The 22867-nt window shown below is 42.0% G+C and overlaps 1 protein-coding gene across 3 annotated transcripts in view; it reads left to right on the top strand.

Moving 5' to 3' along the window:
* The first annotated feature begins 3532 nt into the window (after nt 1–3532).
* The window catches only part of slc39a10 (solute carrier family 39 member 10), a 21932-nt gene continuing 2597 nt past the window's right edge, over nt 3533–22867 (top strand). The window contains exons 1-7 of one of the 3 annotated variants that reach the window (XM_035523008.1): nt 3533–3592; nt 16764–18131; nt 18323–18491; nt 20605–20780; nt 21712–21885; nt 22290–22410; nt 22558–22839. In XM_035523008.1, coding sequence (XP_035378901.1) covers nt 16785–18131; nt 18323–18491; nt 20605–20780; nt 21712–21885; nt 22290–22410; nt 22558–22839 — 2269 coding nt within the window. In that variant the 5' untranslated portion in view covers nt 3533–3592; nt 16764–16784. Of the gene's footprint in view, nt 3593–12674; nt 12760–12807; nt 12885–16763; nt 18132–18322; nt 18492–20604; nt 20781–21711; nt 21886–22289; nt 22411–22557; nt 22840–22867 lie in introns of those variants that run through there. The other 2 variants (XM_035523009.1, XM_035523010.1) reach the window with 2 other exon arrangements.

Raw genomic sequence — 22867 nt, 5'->3', positions numbered from 1 at the left:
TAACAGGATGTATGACACAATCACCAAATATAATTTTGCAAATATAAACAAGTCCCAAGTAATTTTGTTTCTGTAAATGTATTTGTGAGGCCATGTGTAATTATCTATGAAAATCATAGTTAAGTAATCCAAAACTAAACTTTCACCACTGAGTTTTCTCAGAATAAGGACTAATCATGACACACATCTGATTATTATCATTAGGCTATTTATCATCTTACCTTTTTAATGCCCAGGCTGACACTGACTGGAAGTTGCAAGCATTTTAAATTTGTTACTAAATCCATGACATGGAAAAAAAAAAAAAGAAAATATTTTATCTGTTAATGATAGTGCCAAACCCCAGTATAGTTCAATCATTTCTACTTTCAAGAAAATCAAAATTAAATTAATGGTAAATGAATACTAGAGATACAGTACAGAGCAGTCATTTTATCAGACATGGAGGATATTTTTCTCATGATGCTAAATGACACTGAAATTTTGTTCCCACTATGCATCTGTGAAGGCTCCCTGGTGATGCATAATAGAAAAGGGCTTCAGCTAGTTGAGGGTGTTCATTATTCATTAGATACACAACCTCCAAGACTTACTCAGGCATGTCAGTCACAGTAAGCAGTGGGCATGCAACATCCATGTCAAAGGTATGTACAAGCAGAGAGACTTAAGGAGAATGCAGTGTTCTTGAGTCTGGATCTGGTCCTTGGGATGCTTTTGGCTTTGTGTCATCAGCTACGAAACTGGGCTGGCACCCATTTCAAAGCAATCAGTTTGGCTAACAGTTCCTTTTAAGAATCGACTGGTTCTATAATAGCATTGGCTGAGATATCAGATCTCACAGGATACGGGCACGGTGCCTTCCCCTGGCCAACTTGGATGTAGAAAAATCCAAGCTCTCTCTTTAACTTAGTTTAGAAAAAACTCAGCTTTTGGGTAACGCCCCATGTTACTAAAAATAATGCGTGACCATGACTTAGTAACGTGAGGGAATGTGGGGCCCTGTGGCATCTCATTTAAAGCATGATTAAAACTTGGCAAAAAAAAGGTGTAGTTCACCCAAAATGTTTGCCCAAATGAATGAAATTAATGCTTAGAACTTTGACAAACTGTCACTACGGATACTTCCCTTGGGCCCTTAGATATCTAGACCACCAACTGAGCAAAAAGAACCCAAGTGCCTCTTCCTTGTGGTATATAGTTCACTACCTGCATGGCTTGTACATGGGACATAAAGCTAGCTCTTAGCATTAGTGATGTGCTAAATATGTGAGCAGTGAAGTGCATGAGCATGAAGTCTTTCTGATCGACTTACTTTACTGTCATAAAACTCAGGAATATAATGACCCAGAGGTCACACAAAAAATATTCAGTCAGCTTTGGTCCTGAGGTCACACAGAGGCCAGTGATGAATGGGATATTGAGTTACTGTTGAATTCCATATGCCATAAAATGAGCCACAATATGTAACTTATAAAATGCATCTGGAACATTTGTGTACCTATTAAGCATGGCTAAACACATGTGGAGACTGACAGGTTACATGACTAGAAATTCAAATTAGCTTTTTAACCAGCAACAGAGGGTGCCGACCTATAAATGTTTTTGTTAAAAAATTGAGTGCCATGTTAACATATGTCTTATGTAAGAGACTTATGTAAACACATTTGTGTTTAAACAAAATGGAAAACTTCATGGATATCAGAAAAGACAGACTTATAAAGTAAAAGCTAGTTTAAGAACCACAGATTATTTAACATAGAAGATAAATTAATGCTCAGTAAATCTTTTTTTCTTTTTCTTTTCAGAGACACAGAGAAAACCTGATATTGGCATTGTGCAATAAAGGAGTTGTGTTCATCTTCAAGCATGGTCAGCAAGTGAGATCTTAATGTGCCTCTCACCTGACCAGTCAACAGCTGCAATTGTCTCAGTGAACTGAGAGCATGAATAATACTCAAGACATCCATGATTTTTAGAATATATAACTTTACTCTCTAGCCACTTCATTAGGAAAACTTATTAGAAACACCTTTTAGTTCTACACTTATGCCTATGCTATGCACAGTTTTAGCCTTACTCCAGTGCCTCATCAGTGGTGATTTTCTGAAAATAGAAGCACTGCTGGCTGGATGATTTGAGGTGGTAGACTGCTTTCAATACAGCAGTATATCAGATAAACTTAACTATTCAGCTGGCCATTACCCACTATGGCCATGACCAGCCTGAATGCTATGTTGAGAGTGGTCCACCGCAGAGATATTATCCAGTTATTATCAGAAACTGACCAGTGGTGAACAGGGTATAAGATGACTGATGAATGAAGTCACCATGTGTGCTACAGCCTGTTACTGTGCACCAATAAAATGCACCTCTATGCCTGTACCTAATAAATCGCACAGTGAAGGCAGGTAGAAGGTAGGCCAGACATTTTTAATACATGTCAGATGAGTATATTTTCATTTCATATTAATCATGTCTACAAAATGGAATTTGCAGAACCGGGAAAAAGAAAACTACATCTTGATTTAGTATTGTGCAACACCTGACAAAGGTATTTCTAGTTCAGCAAGACAGCAAGGTAGCATAATATAAGAAAGGAGCACTCACCAATGGTTTTTTTTTGTGTGATTTTAGAGAAATGTATTTTGTTTATATTATGTTACATTAGCACAATGGTCTAAATGGAAAAATTAGTAGGTTGTCAAGTAATGCTATATACAAGAGGTATGTTGATATGATCTGCTACCAGTTTTGTTAACCTTTAGGCCCAGATACTCTGTAATACGTTTGAGTACAGCATGCATGCACAAAGCAAACACACACACACACACACACACACACACACACACACACCATCATCATCATCACCATCATCATCATCATCATCATATCAGATCATTAGCACAAAAAGTATACCAAGTACACTAGAATGGGAAGGGTAGCTGAACCAATATGGTGATCAGTCAATTCCACGGTGGTCAAGAAGACTAAAGCACAGTTCTTATTCTTAGGCTAATACCGCTAGACATAAGACAACACTATCCAGGAAGAAGAAGAATCATTCCAATAACAAAGTGATTTCATAAAATAAATCGTAAAAAATATATACACTGGCAAAAATTGTTAGGATTCAGTAGTTGTTCACTCAAACTCGCAGGCATTTTCGGATGTTTAGTAGCTGCTAAAAACCAAAACAGTACGTTTTCTTCCACCTACTTGAATCAAAGAGTTACGACACAGGCTCTTTCCTTATATACTCAAGCAACCCACGATACAACACAATTAGGCCTATTTAAACAGTTGGCCATACACTTCGCTTTCTACGTTTGTTAAAAGAAAACGACGCTACAAGACAACACTGCAAGGCCTCGGACGGGCTACCGGCGGAAGCATACGTCATCTTTGCAGGCGAGTCGTCGCTACGCAGTTTGCGCTGCCGCTGCTCTAGAACGCGCAGTTGCGCCGCGCCGAGAGCGTAAAGCGCTTGGAGAACGGCGCGTCCTGACTGGCCTTTTTTTTGTGCGTGGCCGGTTGAGCGCGGAGTGAGTTTTAGTAGCGCGCGGAGAGGGGATGCACACGGCACGCTCGTGAGGTAACGGTATAAAAAACGCCGTTTGTTTCCACACACTCCCACAAACATGGACCCGGGCGACCCAACCGCTCGGTTGTAGTCGTGGTTTCTGAAGCGTAAATCTGAGCGATACGTGGTGGTAATTTCGAGGCTTTGGTGTGCTCTCGGTTAAGGCAGACATTTTCTTGTGTGGCGTATTATGGCAGTAGCGTTAGCGAGCTAGCACGCGCTAGCTTTGCTCTTCTCAGTGCGGCTAGGCTAGCTGATTAATGGGCTACATGGCGGCTGGTTCTAGTGTCATATAGCCCGTGATATGGTGCTAGGAAGGACAGTAAAGCTAATGTGGGGGTCATACGTATGTGTAGCTGTGTTTGCTTCTTGCTCTGGTGTGACTTTACGGGGCCATTTGAAATTGGCAAGTTGTCTCCGCATGTTTAACAAGATGTAAAGCTAATGTTGGCCAGCTGCCGTTAATTTTTTGCATTAGCTAACCCTTAATAACGGACGATTCTCCACCATGGATGGCGTTTGTCGTTGACTCGTCCCAGTTGCCCTCATAACAGCTAGCTAGAGGTAAATAAGAGTAACAACACGTAAGGTATCATACGAGCCAGTACGCCAACAGTTCTGGGTGTCGCGCTGGTTAAATACAGCTAACCTAGCTCAGTTCATCTTCATGCTGTTTTACCCACGTGTATAATTAAAGCCCAGAACTACAACAACGTGCGTTGGGGTTGCCTCGCACAAATCTGCAAATAAATAATTTGGTTAGTGTTGCAATGCCACTCATAAGTTTTCTAATTGTCGGATGAAGTTCTCCAGTCTTACTGCGCATGTTTGTGGAGTGAATTTTAATTATTTTAAACTTTTTATTTCTAAAAATTGCTATCCAGCTTTAACTTGAATGCTGCGAGTTAACGAGTAATTAGAGCAGATATAGAGATGAGTTAATTAACTAGCTAGCTCGTTGTTCTCGTTCAGGGGGCAGAATTATTGCATTTGGATAATCAGAGGAATTGGTGTGTTTCACGTTTTGTGCTTTAACGCCGCTTTTCATGCATCTTGGTGATCCGAAGCTGAAAATGTGAAAAGTTTTAGCACTGAGGCAAAAAGTAAATTTGTCTTCGCTCTTTTGTTAAATTGTTTTGTGTGTGTGTGTGTATATAAAATAAACTTGGGAAAACATAATCCGTTTAAGCAATGTCAGGTTATATTGTGGGTATTGTTTCATTACAAACGTTCAGCAATTGGCTAGGTGAAATCATTTCTAAAGTATAAGGCTGTGAAGTTGAATCGGATACTATGAGGAACAAGGGACATCTAGGTTCACATGTCTAAAACGTAGACATTAGTCAATCCAGTTAATGAAGTCATCAGTAAATGGGGCACATACATCATGCTAATGTGGACGTTAGAGGATCCTGAGTATGTTTAACTGTAGTTATAACACTTTATTTTAAGGGCATTACTTCAAGACATCAAAAGGTTGTGGCTAGTTGCCATAGATTTGTAAAAATGTATGTCATGAAAGTGTTTTGTAATGGAAAAATAGTGGCCACTCGAGCTCTGACTGATTGCAAACCTGGCACTTCAGTTAAACACAGCCACACATGATTTGAACCTCTGCTTTTGTGTAATTTGTCCCTATTGCTTCTTGTCTGATGGCAATCAAACTATAGCAAAACCCCTGGTTATTGCACACCTTAATCGTGTAATCTTACCTGAAATATCGTCAGAATTGTACCCTGGTTGACACCCACATTTCCTTTTTTTCTTTTTTCTTCTGTTTACTGTGGTGTTCTCCCCGTTTCCTCCTTTCATTTGGTTTCTTTTTCATACCGTTACTATTGAACAACTAAACGAATAAAATCTTTGCAAGCATATGTAAACATCTTAATTGAGCTCCTTAATCCCTGCCCCTCATTTCTTACTGTGTGAGTTGGTCAATAATTTTTAGCTATAAAATTAAGTATTAAAACAATGTTAAGTACCATTTGGGTTATAAAATAAAAAAAACAACTGGTGATTGTCCTATGAACTTGCAGTTATTTTAGAAGAATGTTTGTTTACATAAACAAATGTACTGTGTCCTGCATCTGTGCCTAAATCCATTAAGTCTAAGATATTTGTAGTTGGTACATATGGAATTAAGTTGGTCATAAGTATTTTTCAAGCCTTGTCATTTTGGTGAGCCTTGGGCCAGGCAGCAACAGCACACCTGTGCTAATAAAGCCTGATTAACTGGTCTTACTTTTAGCAGGTGTGTTGGAAGAGGGAAAAATGCTGAGCTGGAGCTTGTTTGCCTACTTACTACAGGCTTCAGCACCAGAGTAGGGGCAAAAATATGCTTTGTATTAATTTTATTGCATATCCAGTATAATTAAAACTGTACTAGATATGAGCAGTGCAAACCATAAAGACAACAGTCCAGAGTGATGTTGGTAATGTTAATGTGGTACAATCAGGTTTGCAAGGTAGCAGAATAGGCTCTAGTTTAGAACAAACACACCATTCAATAGCTTGGCTTTTTTCCTCCTTAAGGAATAAGCACATCAGCCTGGTCATATGCGTAAAGTCGATTCATAATGCATGTTTGTTGGTGCACACGTTCTAGCTGGAGCATGGGAATGAGGTTGTACAGGGGCCCTGCAGCCCTGGACTTACAGAAGCAAAGTGATTTCCTTACCGAAGCCAATCTACATGTGCTACGTGGTACAAAGTTGTAGGATTTCTGTGTGCATATAGGTACAGTGGCTCAGATGCAGTCAAGCATCTGTCATTACAGGAGTCACGTCTCATCACTCCAGTACGTTCAACGCGCAAATATTGTCAGGCCCGGCCACTCAGAGCCAACACAGCCTCGGCTGTTTGCACTGAGGGCTTTTTGGGTATAAAGAAATCTGATGGGCATTTCTGACAGTAAGTGCTAGACCGGCAGAACGTGTGTGTGTGTACAGAGTGCTGTGACACTAACATGCATGGCACATGTAACTGAGCCCTTCTGCATCTATATTTTGTCCACTTAGAGTTACTGCTTCAGTTTTATTATTTTACACATCAGAATAAACTCATCAGAGAGACATACCTAATGAACTATTGGTGATTTTCAACCTGTTAGATTTGTGGACCTACATCTGAATTAATGATGCCAATTTTGCTCACCTCTCTTCCACCTAATGTCTGATCACTGCAAAAAAAGTAGTAAATAAATACATCTTGAATATAAACAATACAAAATACTTGTCATTAATGAGATTCATATAAAGGGTATTATTAGATCAATCAAACTTGTTTTATTTGTTTGTCCTGTTCCTGTTTTTTTTTTCCATCATAATTCACAGCACAGGCCATCACAAACCTTTGTAAAGTGATACTTAGCCCAATTATGCACGTTTGTGAGAGAAAATCAGGTTAAATCCAGTAGTAGGTTCTGGTGAGTACTTCACAGCACACTATGGTAAATGTGGTCGAAAAAGACTGATTGGTGAACAAGATAAGCAAGTTAAAGTGGCGTTGTAATATGGCACATGTGACCTGGGGAGGAAAAGAAACCATCATTCATCAATCCATGCGATTGGTCTGTCCAAGGTGTTTTAAGGTCCTTTATTGCACAGATGTCCCCTCCCAGGGTTGTGTGAGGTTATATAGACACGCGAGAGCTGATTAATTTTCTTGAAGCTCAGACTGAAAAACACTTTTTCACCTAAAGTATGGTACTACAGTTCCAGTATGAGGTGCAGGAATATCAGTAAAAAACAATGAACAGCAAATGACTTGTCCAGATACTCACCAGGTATTTGTCCTGTTGTATATTCATTACCTATCAAAAACAATAACTTGAAGAATGTAGGTGGTTCCTCAGTAAGAAAACAGAAACTCTAGTCTGTTGCAAAAATTACCAGTTTACTTTTCAAATTTTAAAGCAAGTAAACATATTTTCATCTGTTTATAGTCTAACATGAGTTGGGCAGTATCACCTCACAGTAGACTGCCACTGTTGCAGATGGTGGGAAAGTTGTGCTCTGATAGAGTATGGTTACCTGTCAATAGGGTTGCTACCTTTTCCACAAGCCAAAATGAGGCACTCCTGTTCCATTAGATTTCCATAATGTGTCTTCCACCTGAACTTTGTATTTTGACTTTGCCTGCCAACTTTTGATTGGCCTAAAATTGGCAGGGGGGGAGTTATGAGTGACATTAACTGAAAAGTACGATTGTGTTGTGTGTTCAGCTCCCCTGCGATTCGGGAGAACAGTGCAAATAAATGGAAAAATGGAATTCGAAATGGAACATGCAGACAAAGCCTAAAAACTGGATGGGTGGCAAGCCTTTCTGTGAAATGGCTTGTTAATAATAGTGCTTAGAAAATTGAGATAGCTGGTGTGGAAGAACCGTAGTCCACAAATGTCTTAAGTGAAAGCATAGGTCTGTATGGGATTCTTGAAGTGCATACAATCCACATTTGAGGAATTTTCAATGGGCCAGTGATTGCTACAGTGGTGTATGCATCATGACTGGACATTAAGAAAGTGTGATGAACTCCAGGGTGTTGGTACTCACTGCTTTCCATTTCCGCATGATATTGTATTTTCCCAGCACTACAGGATCTTACCATCTTGTTGAATCAGTGACTTTTTGAGGCTTAGTGGCCTGTTTCAGTATTCAGTTCCTTATCCAAACACTGGGTTTCATGACAGTGCAGACAGGGCTAGTTCATTTCCCTAGTTCTGCAGAGCCAGGAAAATGCAGGTTAAATTTCCCAAAACTGCTTTTGTAAAAAGAATCCCATTCAATTACACATTTTTGGATTTTCGCACTCTTTAATCATGATTAATCAACTCTATAAACTTGAATTATCTTCCTAATGAGTCCTCATGGTAGACATACACAGTACACACATATCTGCAAGCTTTTCCCTCTCGTATTTGGCCACTGGTAGCTGATTATCTTAACTTAAACCCTACCCTCCACCCACTCTTGCACACCCCCCACCCAACTCTCATGAGCACATGGAGCACAACCACTCCCTTTAGAACCCAAAATGCATTAAATCTCTGGATCAGAAGGGCTCAAGACTTATAGACTACATACCGCTTCAGAGGAGCAGCACAGCCTCCTCTTCTTACAGTCCTCTCGCCCCTGTCCACACAGGGCATTGGATTAGAGGTATGCCGCACTAGGAAGGTAGTTGGCAGGTCGGTTCCCCCCCCCCCGCATCTGATTCTGCCACTGTGAATGTGGGATGTGTGGGCCAGCCTGAGGGACCTCCCTGGCTTCTCGCCCAGGTGAACCTGCAGATCTACTGCTTATGTGTGTGGCCTTCATATTAAGACTCCTGTTCTTGTGAAGAGGGTTGTAGAAGTCAAATTGAAGGTGAGCGGCAAAGTGTTATAGATGGAGTTAATGTCATAAGGGAGAGGTGGTGTTTCCTCATGAGATTGGTATTAATGGGCAAGTTTCATTGTTCTTAAAGACTGGGATGCTGACTCTGTACATCATGTGATTGTGTTTACATTCTAAACAACGTTGGCTTGTTTGTCGTGCTGATGACTTCATCGTCTGTTGGCTGCCTGCATCTGAGATCAGCGTTTTACTTGTGAGGTATGGGACAGTTGCTCTATGATGTTAACACAGAGGTGAAGAAATGGGTTCAGTCAATGCAGCCTAGTTACTTCAAGGTAATGATATGGAAATCCTTTCCATCATTTTTTTTGCTTTTGAATTTAAGACTAGCTGATCTAAGAATTGATCAGTGATGCAGCTTAATGTCTGTGATGTCCATGGTTTTGCCACTTTTATTTGAGTAAAACACTCAGAACGAGTGCTTTCTGTGAGATCTCAGTGTTTTCTTTATACATTTTTTCCTCCATTTGAAGGTGCAGTAAAACAGGAGTTGAACCCACTGACATACTGCTGCTGGACTCCTCTTTTGGCACTGGCTGTTTAGATAGGTGTGCCTGTTTATTTTAAAGGTAGGAATGCCTGTTCGTGTGTGTGTTGGTTTTGGATTGAGAGGTCATGGTTATCTGGTCTTTGTTTCTCTGCTCCCCAGGCATTAGCCATTTCTTATTATGAACTGCTTGAACATCATTTAGCACTGCTCTAGACATATGCTCCAGTTTACTGAACATTTGAGAAGTTTAACAACATCCTGTCAGCTTTCCCTTCGTCACCTTAGCACAGTTCATCCAGCACGACCAATTTTATCACATCTTTATGGAGAAATATGGTTAGTAAAATTTTAATCTTGAATATCGATATGTGACAGGAGAGCCTTAGCCAGTTGAGGACATCTTGCACACCTTTCCTTTCCTGGTTTCATCCAGTTTCCCCTGACCATGCACACCCTGTGGTGTTCTCACAGCCATCTGCCGAGCTGAATCTCGATGTGTTGTCATCTGCTCATCTCTCGTGAACCCAAGGGCTTTGCTAACGTGTGCAGAGCAGAGCGGCCATTTAGAAAAAGCACTTGTATACTTTGGCTTTGTGTGTGGCAGCTACATGGTTTTTCCAGGCTGGTGTCGCGTTAGCTGGAAGTGATCCTGCTCAGACTGTGCTTGTCTGTTTCACTCATGCACAGGGCCTCTGTTCTGTGTGTTTACTGCACGTGCACAACATGTATTGTTCTTGTTCACACAAAAGCTAAGGTTGGCAAATGGCCAGATACCAGCACATGCATGCAGGTTTAAGGCCTGAGGTTGCCACCACACAGAAGATGCAGAGTTGTTGTTGGAAGTAGAATGAATAAGCAGCTGGTTTTCTTTTGATCCAGGGGGATGATGAAAGTGGTAATTGTGCAAACAAAGATGAATGAAAGGTGATTTATATGAAAAAGTTACATTTTAAAATACAGTTTTGCAATTTACATTGGTTAACAATTATATAACCAAGAATTTTGCAATATTTTTCCGTTGTTTTCTTATAAGCACAGGGCGGATGAATTAAAGCTGTTTTGGTTCCTCACACAGCTTATGGAACTGCATACAGTAGTATGCCATCATTGGAAATTTGATTTAATGAATTATCACTCTGATAATTGTTCAGAGTGGTGCAGGATGTTATGGCAGGATCACAGTGTTTGAGCAGAACCTTTTGAATTATCAAAAGCTTTGGGTAAGTATACTATGTTGACAATCTGATTTGCCAACTCAAATTTCAGGACCAGGCCTTACAAATTCATCAGATATCATTATAACACTCCCTTCCCCCTGTCATGATAGCACTATCATAGTTTGCTTAAAATATTATTCCCATTTGGCAGCTTCTGAATTCGAGTATTAAAAGTTCACAACTAAGGCAATTCAGTATATTTGATATTTTATTGACTGTGCTGGTGGTGGTAGAAAAAAATTAAGAGGTCTTCAAAGATGCGATGGTCCAAATGGCTAGTATAAGCAGCCTTCCTGTAACCCAACTCTGTCTAAAACTCTGTTTGGGTTACAGTAAGTGTCATTCCGCTCATAAGTTTTCTGCATGCATGGAATAATCTGCTGAGGCACAAACTGCCGATACACTCATGCCTGACAAAGGCAGGAGTGATGGCGAGACCACGTGAGGATCATGTGAAACGGCTTAGGGGTGCCCTCAACTCGCCTTGCACTCTTTCCCTCGGAAGATGAGCGCACTTCTTGGCCAACTGCACCTGAGGAAAGCACCCTCCCGCTGGATATTCCCAAATGACCCTCACTTCCCGTCCTGCCCCACTGTGTACACCCAGGTCCCGTCCTCATCAACGTCTCCGTTGCTCCTGTATGGCTATGTGAAAGCTTGGCCATCAGCTGTGTGCACGTCATGGAGCTTCTGCATGTCGCTGTCTAATGTCGCTGTAAATGGGGAAATGATGTCATGCTTTATTGCCGTGTTGCATCCTATTTATTACAATAGGACCATTCCTCATAAATCAGAATGCTTTTTGGTCAGTGTCGCTTAACCAGAAATGTTTCTGATGATTCTGGACATTGTACTTGACATCCATAGGAAAAAGCAGACTGTAGAAGGTTGGGCAAAAGTATTTTTTCACATTTTGTTTCTGTTTAAGTTAAAATAAGAGTGAAGTGCCAAGGAAAATGCTAACCTCACTTGGATCAGGACTGAGTGACATCCATGGGTCTTTGTCTAAACTATATGTGTGTTGCAGATAATTTAAATTTGAATACATTTTCTTAATTTTGAACAGTTTCAGGAGATGTTTGTCTCCAGATCTGGCTATCAAAGCAGTTATAGTAATTAAAAGGCATGTTAAGCTCTGTTAACAGGAGTTCAGCAAATGTCTGTGGTTTCAGCTACTGCTGTCTTTCAGCCTGCCTCTGTATGTTGGAGCTGCAGAAGTTGCCCTTTTTAAAGCAGCTAACTGCATTATGCAGGTTGTGGTTGTGCAGCCTTTAATGTGCACCTACCTGTCTGAGAAGCCCGAGGCTCTTCTATTCCCAGCCTTCTTGTGTGTCTCTGTGTATCTGTCCTGTCTGTCACTGGGAGGTGTGAGTGAACACACCCCTGTTTTGATTTGCAGTTGAGTTTAGAGAAGCAGCACTTGGATGCAACGAGCTTTTGACCCATGTGTCCCACCACAGTGTTTCTGAATGATCTGCATCTGAACACACAGCCTGCTCTGCATTTTTCTATGCATCAGGAGTCTTGCAATAAGCGTGTTGCAGCCTACTGTCTAGACTTCTAGGATTCAGCTATCAGGCTTTTTATGGTATGCATGTCTGGGTTAAGTGAATGCAAAAAAGAAATGGCCATAATGTCACAGTAGTTACATAGCTCCACTGGGAAATTTGGGAAGTTTATTCAGCTATCATTTTAGCACTAACCAGTTTTCCGGGAGTCTGGACAGATTCCAGTTTGTTTGAAATTGTCTCATGATATTAACACATGACTCTGGCAGTTTTGTAATATCCTTTTAAAAAGATGGGAAGGTTAAAGTGTCATGCTAGTAACAAAGAGTGCATTGAACAGGAAACACAGTCTTATTTGTGAGAGAACTTTAAAATGGGTTCTGTTATTGCCCTATCCTATCTCGTCCAGGGTTCAGAGGTCATTCCAGTTGCATGTTTATAAACACTTTCAGCGAGAGCTCAGAGGAAGGCTTGTAATTACATTTATGCTTGAAACCTGAACCCAGACCACTGTCACACTTGTTGGTATTCATATAACCCAGCACCCGGGAATCACAGTCTAAGGCTGGCGTAAGTACTACTTGTGTGCGCCGTCAGGAGAGGTGCTCTGAAGTTGGGCGGTTTATCAGATCCCTGGAAATTTTAAAACTCTTTTTTGCAGCATGTGAGATTTTGCTGAGCTCTACAAGTTTATGGTCAGTTTTATTTGTTATGCTCTACTATAACCTGTAAATAAATAAGCTTTTTAAAATAAAATCTATCTTAGAAATGTACAGATTTTCTGGACTGGTATAGAGATTGCTGTGTAAATACTATTTTACAAGGAAGTTCAAATGAACAAATATGATCAGATGATAAACTGAAGACCTTTCACACCTTGTGCTGCTTCTAAACGCCTTTCTAAACTCCCATAGAGATATTGCACCATAAATCATAAATCTGTTTAGATATTATTCATTTCATGATTTATATCTTGCCTGCAATCTATGGCCTTTTTGTTGTTTTCCCAAGAAATTACTAGGATTTTCATTCAAAGAAATCTCAAGGTTTTGGTTCCGTAGTTCACTACGTAGTTCCATTGTCACGCATACACATTTGAGTAATTTCTGTTGTATTTAACTAGATGCCCATGTCTGACTGTCTGACTGTTGTGTTTTTCCTTCCTTTTTATTGCAGTCTTTCATAAGCAAGGCTTGTGACCCTTTTGGTCACAAGATCTTTCCACAGTAAACCAGCAAGACAGTCATTTTTTTGTTCCTCTTTTGAGCTCTTTGAGTTATTCATTGCTCTTTATGAATGTTTGATATGAAAATCTTGTCAAGCTGGGGAGGGTGTTTGCTAGTTTTAAAGTGATATCTCACAGTTGTGTTGATCTCTTAAAGCCCTCTCTCCTGCCTCACCTGCTCTAAAAAGTTGGCATCTCCCAACCAAAGCAAGGTTGGGTTCTAAAACTTAATCTTGCTCTGGTAGTTACTGAATTTAGAAATAAATGTAGGTTTTTTCATAATCACCCCTCCCCCCCAATGTCCCTTTGCTTCAAACCTGGCTACAAAACAGCAAATTTGAAATGCAGATCTGCAGAAGAAACCTAGTTTAATCATTTTGGCATCCATAATTTTCTTGGACAGAGCTATGTTGCAAGGCTCTCCAAGCTCTTGAGTTGCTGCTTCAAATTCCACATTGCATATACAATTTTGCATTCCACAACCTCGTTTGCAGTAGCTGTCTTTCTCATGCCTGCCTCTTTGCTCCTCTCAGCAGAGAGACAGGGAGCCTCTGATCTTGCCTCCAGGCTCTGTCCAGCTGATTGCAAAGGGTTGTGGAGGGAGTGAGCTCTTGCCCTCAGGCTCACTCCAGTAGCTCTGGCATCAGCATAGGTCAGAATGTTCTCTCTCCCATCCTGCACCAAGCCGATCAGGCCCCCTGGAAAATGCCTGGAGATCACCCTACCGGAACTATGCTGCTACTCCTGGTCCTTTGCTGTTTAGGCTTCTCAAGATGCAAGTCCAAATTGTGTCTTTTTTTAATAAAATGAGCTAAAACTAATTTTGAGATGTCATTCTTGGGATCTGTTGGAGCCACTTCTTCCAGTTTGGGGGCCCCAGCCCCAAGTACCCCTATTACCACTGGGATGCTTTTGTGTTACCTTTCTACATTCACTCTATTTCTTCTTTCAGTCCCTGGTATTTCTCCAGCTTCTCATATTCTTTCCTTTGGATGTTTCCATCGCTTTTTGCCAAATCTATTACAACTGCTTTTTTTTCTTCTTTTTATCGATTAATAATATAATCTGGTTGGTATACCATCATTTGTTTGTTGGAGATCCCACTGAATCTTAGCTTTGTAGTTCCCCACCACCACTCTGGCTTGTTTCATATGGATTTGTGGGGGTGGGGGGGTGTCGAGCTAATATGCCTTGCATATGTTCCTGTACTTGATCTCTGCTCCTGGATTGTGTCTCAGCTTTCCCTGCCAGCATCTTGCATCCTGCTGCTAGATGCTGGATCCTTTGCACATTCAGCATATTGGAGGGAGGGGGAGGGAGAGGAAGTTGTGCTGACATGTTATGTGCCTCCTTGTTGAATCTTCTTGGTTGAGTGGCAAGACAATCTGGCATGACTATCTGTTGTTGCCACAAACTATATGGGTTTGTGTTTTGCAGGCTAATACTTATTTGCCTGCATGGGAATGGTTAAGTCAGAATGTTTCTTCTGTACCTGACTGTCTTTGTGCTCCTTGGAGCTATACATTAAACAACTTATGTCGGGCATGGTCGCAATCTGTCCTTGATGGGCCTTGATGTACAGTGAAATGTCACCTGTTTACTCAACGCATGGACTGTTGCATCTGAAGACTAAGTCTCAGTTGCCTCCCAAAATTTACAGTGTGTCCAGCTCAGTGTTGTCTGTCGCCCTTGTTATGTTCACTGTGGCTCTCAAATTAAATTCTGCATATGTCAACACTGTTGCTGCACATATTCCAACCATCTGGTTAACCACTTGTTGCTGCGCAGCAAGATTGTATGTTTGAAGTAGAGGATTTTGCTTTAACAATTTTTATCTAGTAGAAATTATACTATCAAATGCTCCTTTCTCCATACAGTGATTTACTTATGGTGTGCTGTTTTGGGTCCAGTTGTAATTTCTGTGATAACCCTTGAGTCAATCTTTCAGAAATATTACATCTTTTAAAAGATGATTTGTAGTTGTATCTTCTACTGAAACCTGGTCATGATGGCTTTTTTTCCAGAGCCTCTTTGCCTGAGATATTATTATTAGTTGCATTTATATAGCACCTTTCTCAAACTCAGGGTCTCTTTTTACAAATATCACTTTCTTTTTTTTAACACACACACACTCACACCTGATGAGAAGCATAGCCAATTTGCTCACAGCATACTCTTGATCAGAAACCACAGCCCCCTGGGGGACTGCACTGGGTACAGGGAAAGGGAAGGTGGTCCTGGTTTTAACCCATCAACCTAACCTCCATGTTTTTGGACTGTGAGAGAACTGGATACACTGGCGGAAATCCATACAGGCACAGGGAGAACATGGAGACTCCACCCAGATAGGGAACCCAAGACCATAATGCTGAGAAGCAAACATGCTAACCACTGTACCAATGCTAGATGTCCAAGAATTTTCTTCAGTTAAATGATGACTGTTTTTGGTAATGATGAAACCACTAACATAACTGTTAAACTGGGACCATTATCAAGTAACACTGTTTACATAACTAAATCTTGGCGTTATCTTTGACTTTGATTTAAATTTGACAGGCAGGTACATGCAGTAGTATTTTTTCAGCTGAGCTATTGTTTAACTTGTTCTATCGTATAAGGATATGGAGATGATGATGATGATGATGATGATGATGATTCATACCTTTATTTCTTCATGTATTGATTATTGTAATTCCCTTTATCTAGGACTTTGTCAGTCAGTCCTGTCTCACTTGGATCTGGTCCAAAAAGTAGCAGGTAGAATTCTGACTGGAACCAAGAAAATAGAAATGATCACTCCTGTTCTAACCTCCCTTTTACTGGTTCCATTTAGGTACAAAATACAAATTAAGGTTTTATTGTTTTTTATTGAAATCTCTTCACAACATGGGTCTGGGCTATATTTCTGACCTCCTTTGTCCACTTTCCACTAGTAGAGTTTTAACATATTTTACATCTTCATGTAAATATTCTCTGCACTTGTTTGTGATTTAAAAGGCAATCTTTTTTTTTTTTTAGGGCATCCCCCGAATTATGGAGCAGATTACAGTAAGAAACAAAAAAAAAAAAACAGTAGACATTTTTAAACCTAAAACCCGTCTTATTTACCCATACATGGGTAACGGTCTTCTAAAGATCAAGTCCTCTGTGGTTTGCTCTGTTGTTTCCAAAATTACCTTTATTGAGATTTCTTGATTTTGTTGTATAAATAAAAATTACTTAAGTTGTGGCTTTTCCCAACATTGTTGGAATTCTTATGCTGTCATTGGTACATTCCATGGGGAGTCTTCTTCTGCCATGGCACCTCTTATATTCATTGTCAATTTTTTTTATTTTATGTATCTCCCAGGGGTCTTGAAGCGAGAAGACGATGAGAGTTCACGCGCACACCAAGTTCTGCTTCCTCTGTGTCCTTACCCTCCTGTTCCATCAGTGCTCTCACTGCCATGATGGCAGCCACCACCACCACCACCACCACCACCACCACCAGCAGCATGATGACAACCACGAGCACTACGACCGCGTGCACAGCGATCTCCAGATATCGAAGGCGTCCTACACGGGCCTGTTGGATCACCCGGCGCCCAAGAGCCAGGGAGAGGCAGCTGAGCATGAGCAGCTGTTCTACATTCAGCAGCTGTTCCGGCGATACGGTCAGCAAGACCGTCTGGACTTCAGTGGCTTCCAGAACCTGCTGCTGAGTTTGGGCCTGGGTGAGGTACGGCTAGTCGGGCTGCAGCACGAGGACCTGGGCCACGACCACGTGGCCCACCTGGACCTGCTGGAAGTGCAAGAAGGCCTTCACTCTCATTCAGCTGGTCATACACACCCACACCCAAAGTCCCACTCCCCCCACCACCACCACCAGCACTCCCACGGAGAGGACCCAGGGGCACAGCCCACCAAACAGGGGTCCTGTAGCTCCTCAGGTGGAGCTGGACCCACTGTAGACAGCAGGTCGCATGAACAGCGCAGTCATGATCTCGACAAGGACAGCGACCATGATCATCACGGACACGAGCATGAACTGGACCTCGCTCAGACCCGAAATGCTGACCATGACCACACGCACACCAGCTATGAGCACTTACACGATACTGACCCTACGAGAGACGGTTACCAGCCTCAACAGCTTGACCACACAAACCCCCATGACCGCTCACATGACCATGACCAACAGGACAATGACAGTAAACAAGAACACAACGATCTCGGTCATGACCATGATCCTGGAATGCCTTTAGATGGCTCCCACAGCCACGGTGAGCTTGTAGATGAAACACAGCGCTTTCATCTACATGACCATCACCACCATCACAAGCACCCCCACCCTCACAACCACCACCACACTCCACACACCGCAGACCAGACCAGGCCTACACCGGCCACCCAGGTGTCCAGGCTCCCAAGTCCTGGAACTCCTGATTCCCAGTCTCTGACTTACACACGGTCACCTGCTGAAATGACCGAGGGGGCCAGAAGGCTGTCAAAAGATAGACGGCGCAATCGAAATAAAATTTCCCATGTGCCTGACGCTACAGTCATTCCTGAGGTCGACGTTAGCGGGAGTGACCATCACCATGATGACCATGACCGTGGTGACCATTCTCAGAGTCAGTCACGCAAGGGGAAAAGGGAGATACCAGAAGAGATGACCAGTGTAAACATCTCAACTCTGGCTGTACATTTTGAGGACATGGGGCACCAGCATGAGGAGGTAACACATGATACAAAGTTTTTTGTTTGTTTTTTTGTTTTTTTTCATGTGACCAGAAACTTCACCAATAAGTCATGACACATTACTCTTTAGTCTTTTTTTGGTTCTGCGCTATGACCTTAAGGTCCACATCTGGTTATTTCCTCTGTGTTTGAGCCTAACCTAGCGCTCTCTCTCTCTCTCCACCACAGTGTTTAAACCTAACCCAGCTACTGCACCACTATGGCCTGAGCCCTGATTCGCTCATCTCCCCATCTCAGTTCACGTACCTGTGTCCAGCCTTGCTCTATCAGATAGATAGCCGGCTGTGCATTCGCCATTACCACCAGGTCGACGTTCAGGAAACCCCCCCGCTCTCAGGTACCATTACATGCTAATAGAAATGGAAATGTACTTTGTTTATTTTTGCTTGGGCAAACTTACATGATCTGTCAGACATGTTACCTTAAGGTGGCTGTGTTATTAGAGTTCTTGAAAGGCAGTTCTTAGATTTGCAGTTTTCTCACACACATGGGCCCAGGAAAACATTAACATGCTTTTATCCCACGTGGGTTATCTACAACAAAAACCTTTTACTGCGCAAGCAATTCATTGAACAGCTTTGTTGACATCTGAGGCCAATGTGTGATGGAATCCTCTACACCACGTAAACAGGTTGTTAAAAATGGACCAAATGTAGTTTAGTGTTTGCTGGCTCAGTGGTTTACAACGCTGTCTGGAAAAAATGTATACCACAAATGGGACTGTGCTATAAAACCATAGCCAGAAGTTTGGGTTGTCCTGCTGAGATTTTTGGAAATGTTTCTGAATTTCCTGTATATCCACTTTATCAAGATGCTGTAACTAGCTGCAATAAAGTTTGACTTTGAACAAGCCAAAAAAGTGAAGCAAGCAGAACCTATGATGTGGTACTGTAGTAGGTATCCTGAACACGTGACCCTGTGCCAAACACCTTCACCACCTACTCAGTAATCCTGCAACATGCAGCAAATTCTGCGTCGCTGTATCAATGTTTAAGATCTATCAGCTTGCTGACAAGACAAAAAAAAGCAAAAAATAAATAAAAAAATGTAGGACCAGATTGACAGAATGACCTTGGGAGAAATAATTGTTTGGCATGAATAAAATTTAGAAGTAAGTAAACACCGTATTTTGTGTTTGGTTGTGTCTCCCTATGGAAAGAGATTGTGTGCCCTATACACTGTTTTTGTGGATGTGAATAGTGGAGAATGCTGGCCTCTTGCAACTTTTCTAAAAGTCATTAATGTAGGAAATATAGAGATTTGACTTGCATTTAGATAGAGAGGAGTCACTCAGAGGTGACCCTGACCCCAAAGTTAGTTTTCAATCTGACAGACCTTCATTAGGAACTTTTGTATGGTCAGTAGTGACTGTTTCTCAGTAGGGGTCCTCAGTAAGGATAGGAATTCACAGAAAGGTCTTTTGGTGTGGGAGTAGACTTAATCCAAGTCCATAAAATGGACATAGAATATTGATCTGCGTTAACAAGGCACCTGCTTCCTTAATCACTAGCCACATTTAGCCATACTCTTGTGCCTTCTCTGCCATCAGGGGATGAGGAAGTGTGGTATTTTTTATTTTTTTTCTTCGATTCACTGGACACAGGCCTGAGGATGCTATTTATTAGAGCTACATAATTAGCACTGTGTCTGATTATGATTGCTTTGTCCCCCTGGGATAGACTGAGCTTTCCAAAGAAGGGTGTGGACTGTCTACAGGCCTTTTTAAAATGGGTTTTAATTTTCTGTCTGCCGTGTCTGCCAGAGCCCCTTAGTTTTGGGCCAAAAATGCTAATTGAGATTACTCTGAGGGATATCATGATTGCTCAAATCAATTGTTCCCAGTGACTGATGTGTATCTTAATATACAGTCAAAGCACAATCAGTGGGAACAACTCTAAGCTTTAGGACTGTGTTTTGGCTGAGCACTGACTACAACATCTAGTAGAAATCTGAGATTGTTGGCTTTAATTCATTTTAGTAAATTAAGTGCATTGTTTTTGACCTTGCACGATTTGTGCAAACATGCATAGCTTGGCTGTATGCTGCGATACAGCTGTTACAGCTCATTGTGATAGAACAGGTTTTAGGTTTTTGAACAGCCCACTTCACTCTCTCCTAACTGTGATTTGCTGGCTCTAGGGTCATATTTTACTGTGCGAATAATGCTGTTACTCGGCAATAAAACACAGAAGTGTTTTGTGTCTGGATTGCTCGTTTCCATAGTCCACGAGCCACAAAGACTGTCCATGATGAACCTACGTGCCAAAAAACAAACTGTTCGCTTCATGTAGTTTCAAACAAAGTGCCGTGTGGGTCAAACACATTTGTGTGCTTAACTGTGCCGGCGTCCCCAACGGGAGCCTCCACTTTCTCCACATCCACACTCCTGTTGGAGGGCTGCTGTTGCTGGAGAGGACTGAGGCACTGCTGTTCTTCTCCCCCCGCACCAGTGTGGATCTGGGTGTGTGGCTTTGTGTCCATCACACTCATCAGCTTGCTGTCTCTGCTCGGCGTGGTGCTGGTGCCCGTCCTCAACCAGGCCTGCTTCAAGTTCCTGCTCACCTTCCTGGTGGCGCTGGCTGTGGGTACTCTGAGCGGTGACGCCCTCCTCCATCTGCTGCCTCATGTGAGTGCCGCCAGGCCCCATTTAATTCCCCGTGTCTCCCTGAAGAAGCTGGTTAGTGTGCATTAGTTAGTGCGGTCTGTATGTATAGTTTGTGCTCATCATTTTTACCATCCAGTATTTTATTTTAATTTTTGCATACAGCATTCTACACTCATTTTGGCAGGTTTTTGGGAAACTACGACCTCATGCGTACCCTCACTGGTCTCTTTATTTGGTATGCATCTCTTATAGGTGAGGCTGTGTATAATTACAGGCTCTGGCCCATCTGTTGACATACACAGTTTGTCAAGGACACTCTATCTTGTTCCTGACCAGATGTTAGTTGGGTTAGCAGTCCATTCCCAAAACAGAAGCATCACTGACATGCTAATCGCCTAGTGGGTGGGTGTTGAACATGTACGAGTTGATCAGGTACAGACGTGCTTTTGGGGTTTTCACGCATCAGGATCACTTTTGGGTTGTGTTTAGTTCACCATCCAGAAATCTCCATGCCAACAGTGGCCCTGTAATCAGAAAATAACATGTTAACACATGGCAACAGATGGGTATAGGCTCATCTGTATAGAAATAGAAATAGACAGATGGATGTACACCTGTAAGGTCTTTCTAATAAATTGGTGGGTGAGTGTAATCACTGTATAATTTAACACCTTATACTTGTACATTTATAATATATATTATGCATATATTATATGCTATACTCCATAGAGAATTCTAGAGATCAGCGTCAGGATGAAAGGAGTTCAGGCACGGCTCAGCTGTTATTTCCTACGTTTGGGATCCAGGTTTGAGCGGCAGCTGGCACATATGCTATCCCGGCTGCCCATTCCAGAGCAGGCAGGTGGTGAGCACCTCGCCTGTGGGTCCCACTCTGTTTTGCTGTGTACCCATGAAGTGTCTGCATCTGTGCGCTCTGGGGTTTATCTTCTAGTCTCAAGGAGGCCACGACCACAGTCACGGGGAGCACAGAGTTGAGGGAGAAGATATGGACCTGCTCACGGAGTTCGACAGTATGTGGAAGGGACTGACCGCGCTGGCAGGAATCTACCTGCTCTTCATCATTGAGCACTGCATCAATATGGTCAAACATTACAAAGACCAAGGGGTGAGTAATGCTCCAATACAGTAATATCATTACATAAGAGGCTATTAAATGGGATGGTTAACCAAACATGCTAATGTTAATATAAGAGCCCATAATCCACCAATGACATTATTCACATTACTAATTGGTGACCAGTACCTGTTATTTATTGTTACCCATGTTGGAATGTTTAATTGAGCTCTTCCTTTCTGACAAAAAAAATAAATAAATTAGCCAAGGGAATTTTATTAATTACAAGCAAACTAGCCAGGAAGTGTAAGGCAACTTGGAGGTGGGAATCCAACCCCACTCACAAACTGACCAGTAACAGGTATAGAGCTTTAGGTAGAAGTGGTGCCAAGTTGTATGACTTCTTTTTACATTTACAGCATTTGGCAGACACTTTTTCTTGATGTTCTCTACAGGGTCGCTTCTGTCGAAGAAAAAAGAAGAGTGAGGAAGGAAAGATTGGGAGGAAGTTGTCTGATCACAAGCTAAACCGGCGCTCGGACGCTGAGTGGATGCATTTGAGACCGTTGACTGAGGGTACGTTATTCATTCTTCAGAAAATTGTACAAGATTATGAAGCAGTAAAATGAACAAAATGGTCAAATAAACCAAGTTATTTTTAACTAAGGGTAAACATGAAAAGCAGAAACAGGAGAGCTGTGACATTTACCTCTCTGCACTCAGGCTCACACAACGACACCCAGCTTACCGAGGTCCAGCCTCCTGATTCCCCCAGCAAGACTTCGTTGTCCACGTCGGATATGGAGAACGCCCACCAGGGAGAGGCCGTGGCTGTCAAGGAGAATGGCAGGAAGGCCAAGGCAAAGAGGAACTCCCACCACGGGCACTCCCACCACGGGCACTGCCACTCAGACAAAGACATGCAGGATGCTGGCATAGCCAGCATTGCCTGGATGGTCATCATGGGCGATGGCATGCACAACTTCAGCGATGGACTAGCCATTGGTAAGCCTGACCAAGTCCTATAGTTATC

Source organism: Electrophorus electricus, chromosome 25 (genome assembly GCF_013358815.1).
Source record: "Electrophorus electricus isolate fEleEle1 chromosome 25, fEleEle1.pri, whole genome shotgun sequence".
Classification (NCBI taxonomy): Eukaryota; Metazoa; Chordata; class Actinopteri; order Gymnotiformes; family Gymnotidae; genus Electrophorus; species Electrophorus electricus.
Note: the sequence above shows the minus strand (reverse complement) of the source record. Positions and strands in the feature narration are given on the sequence as shown.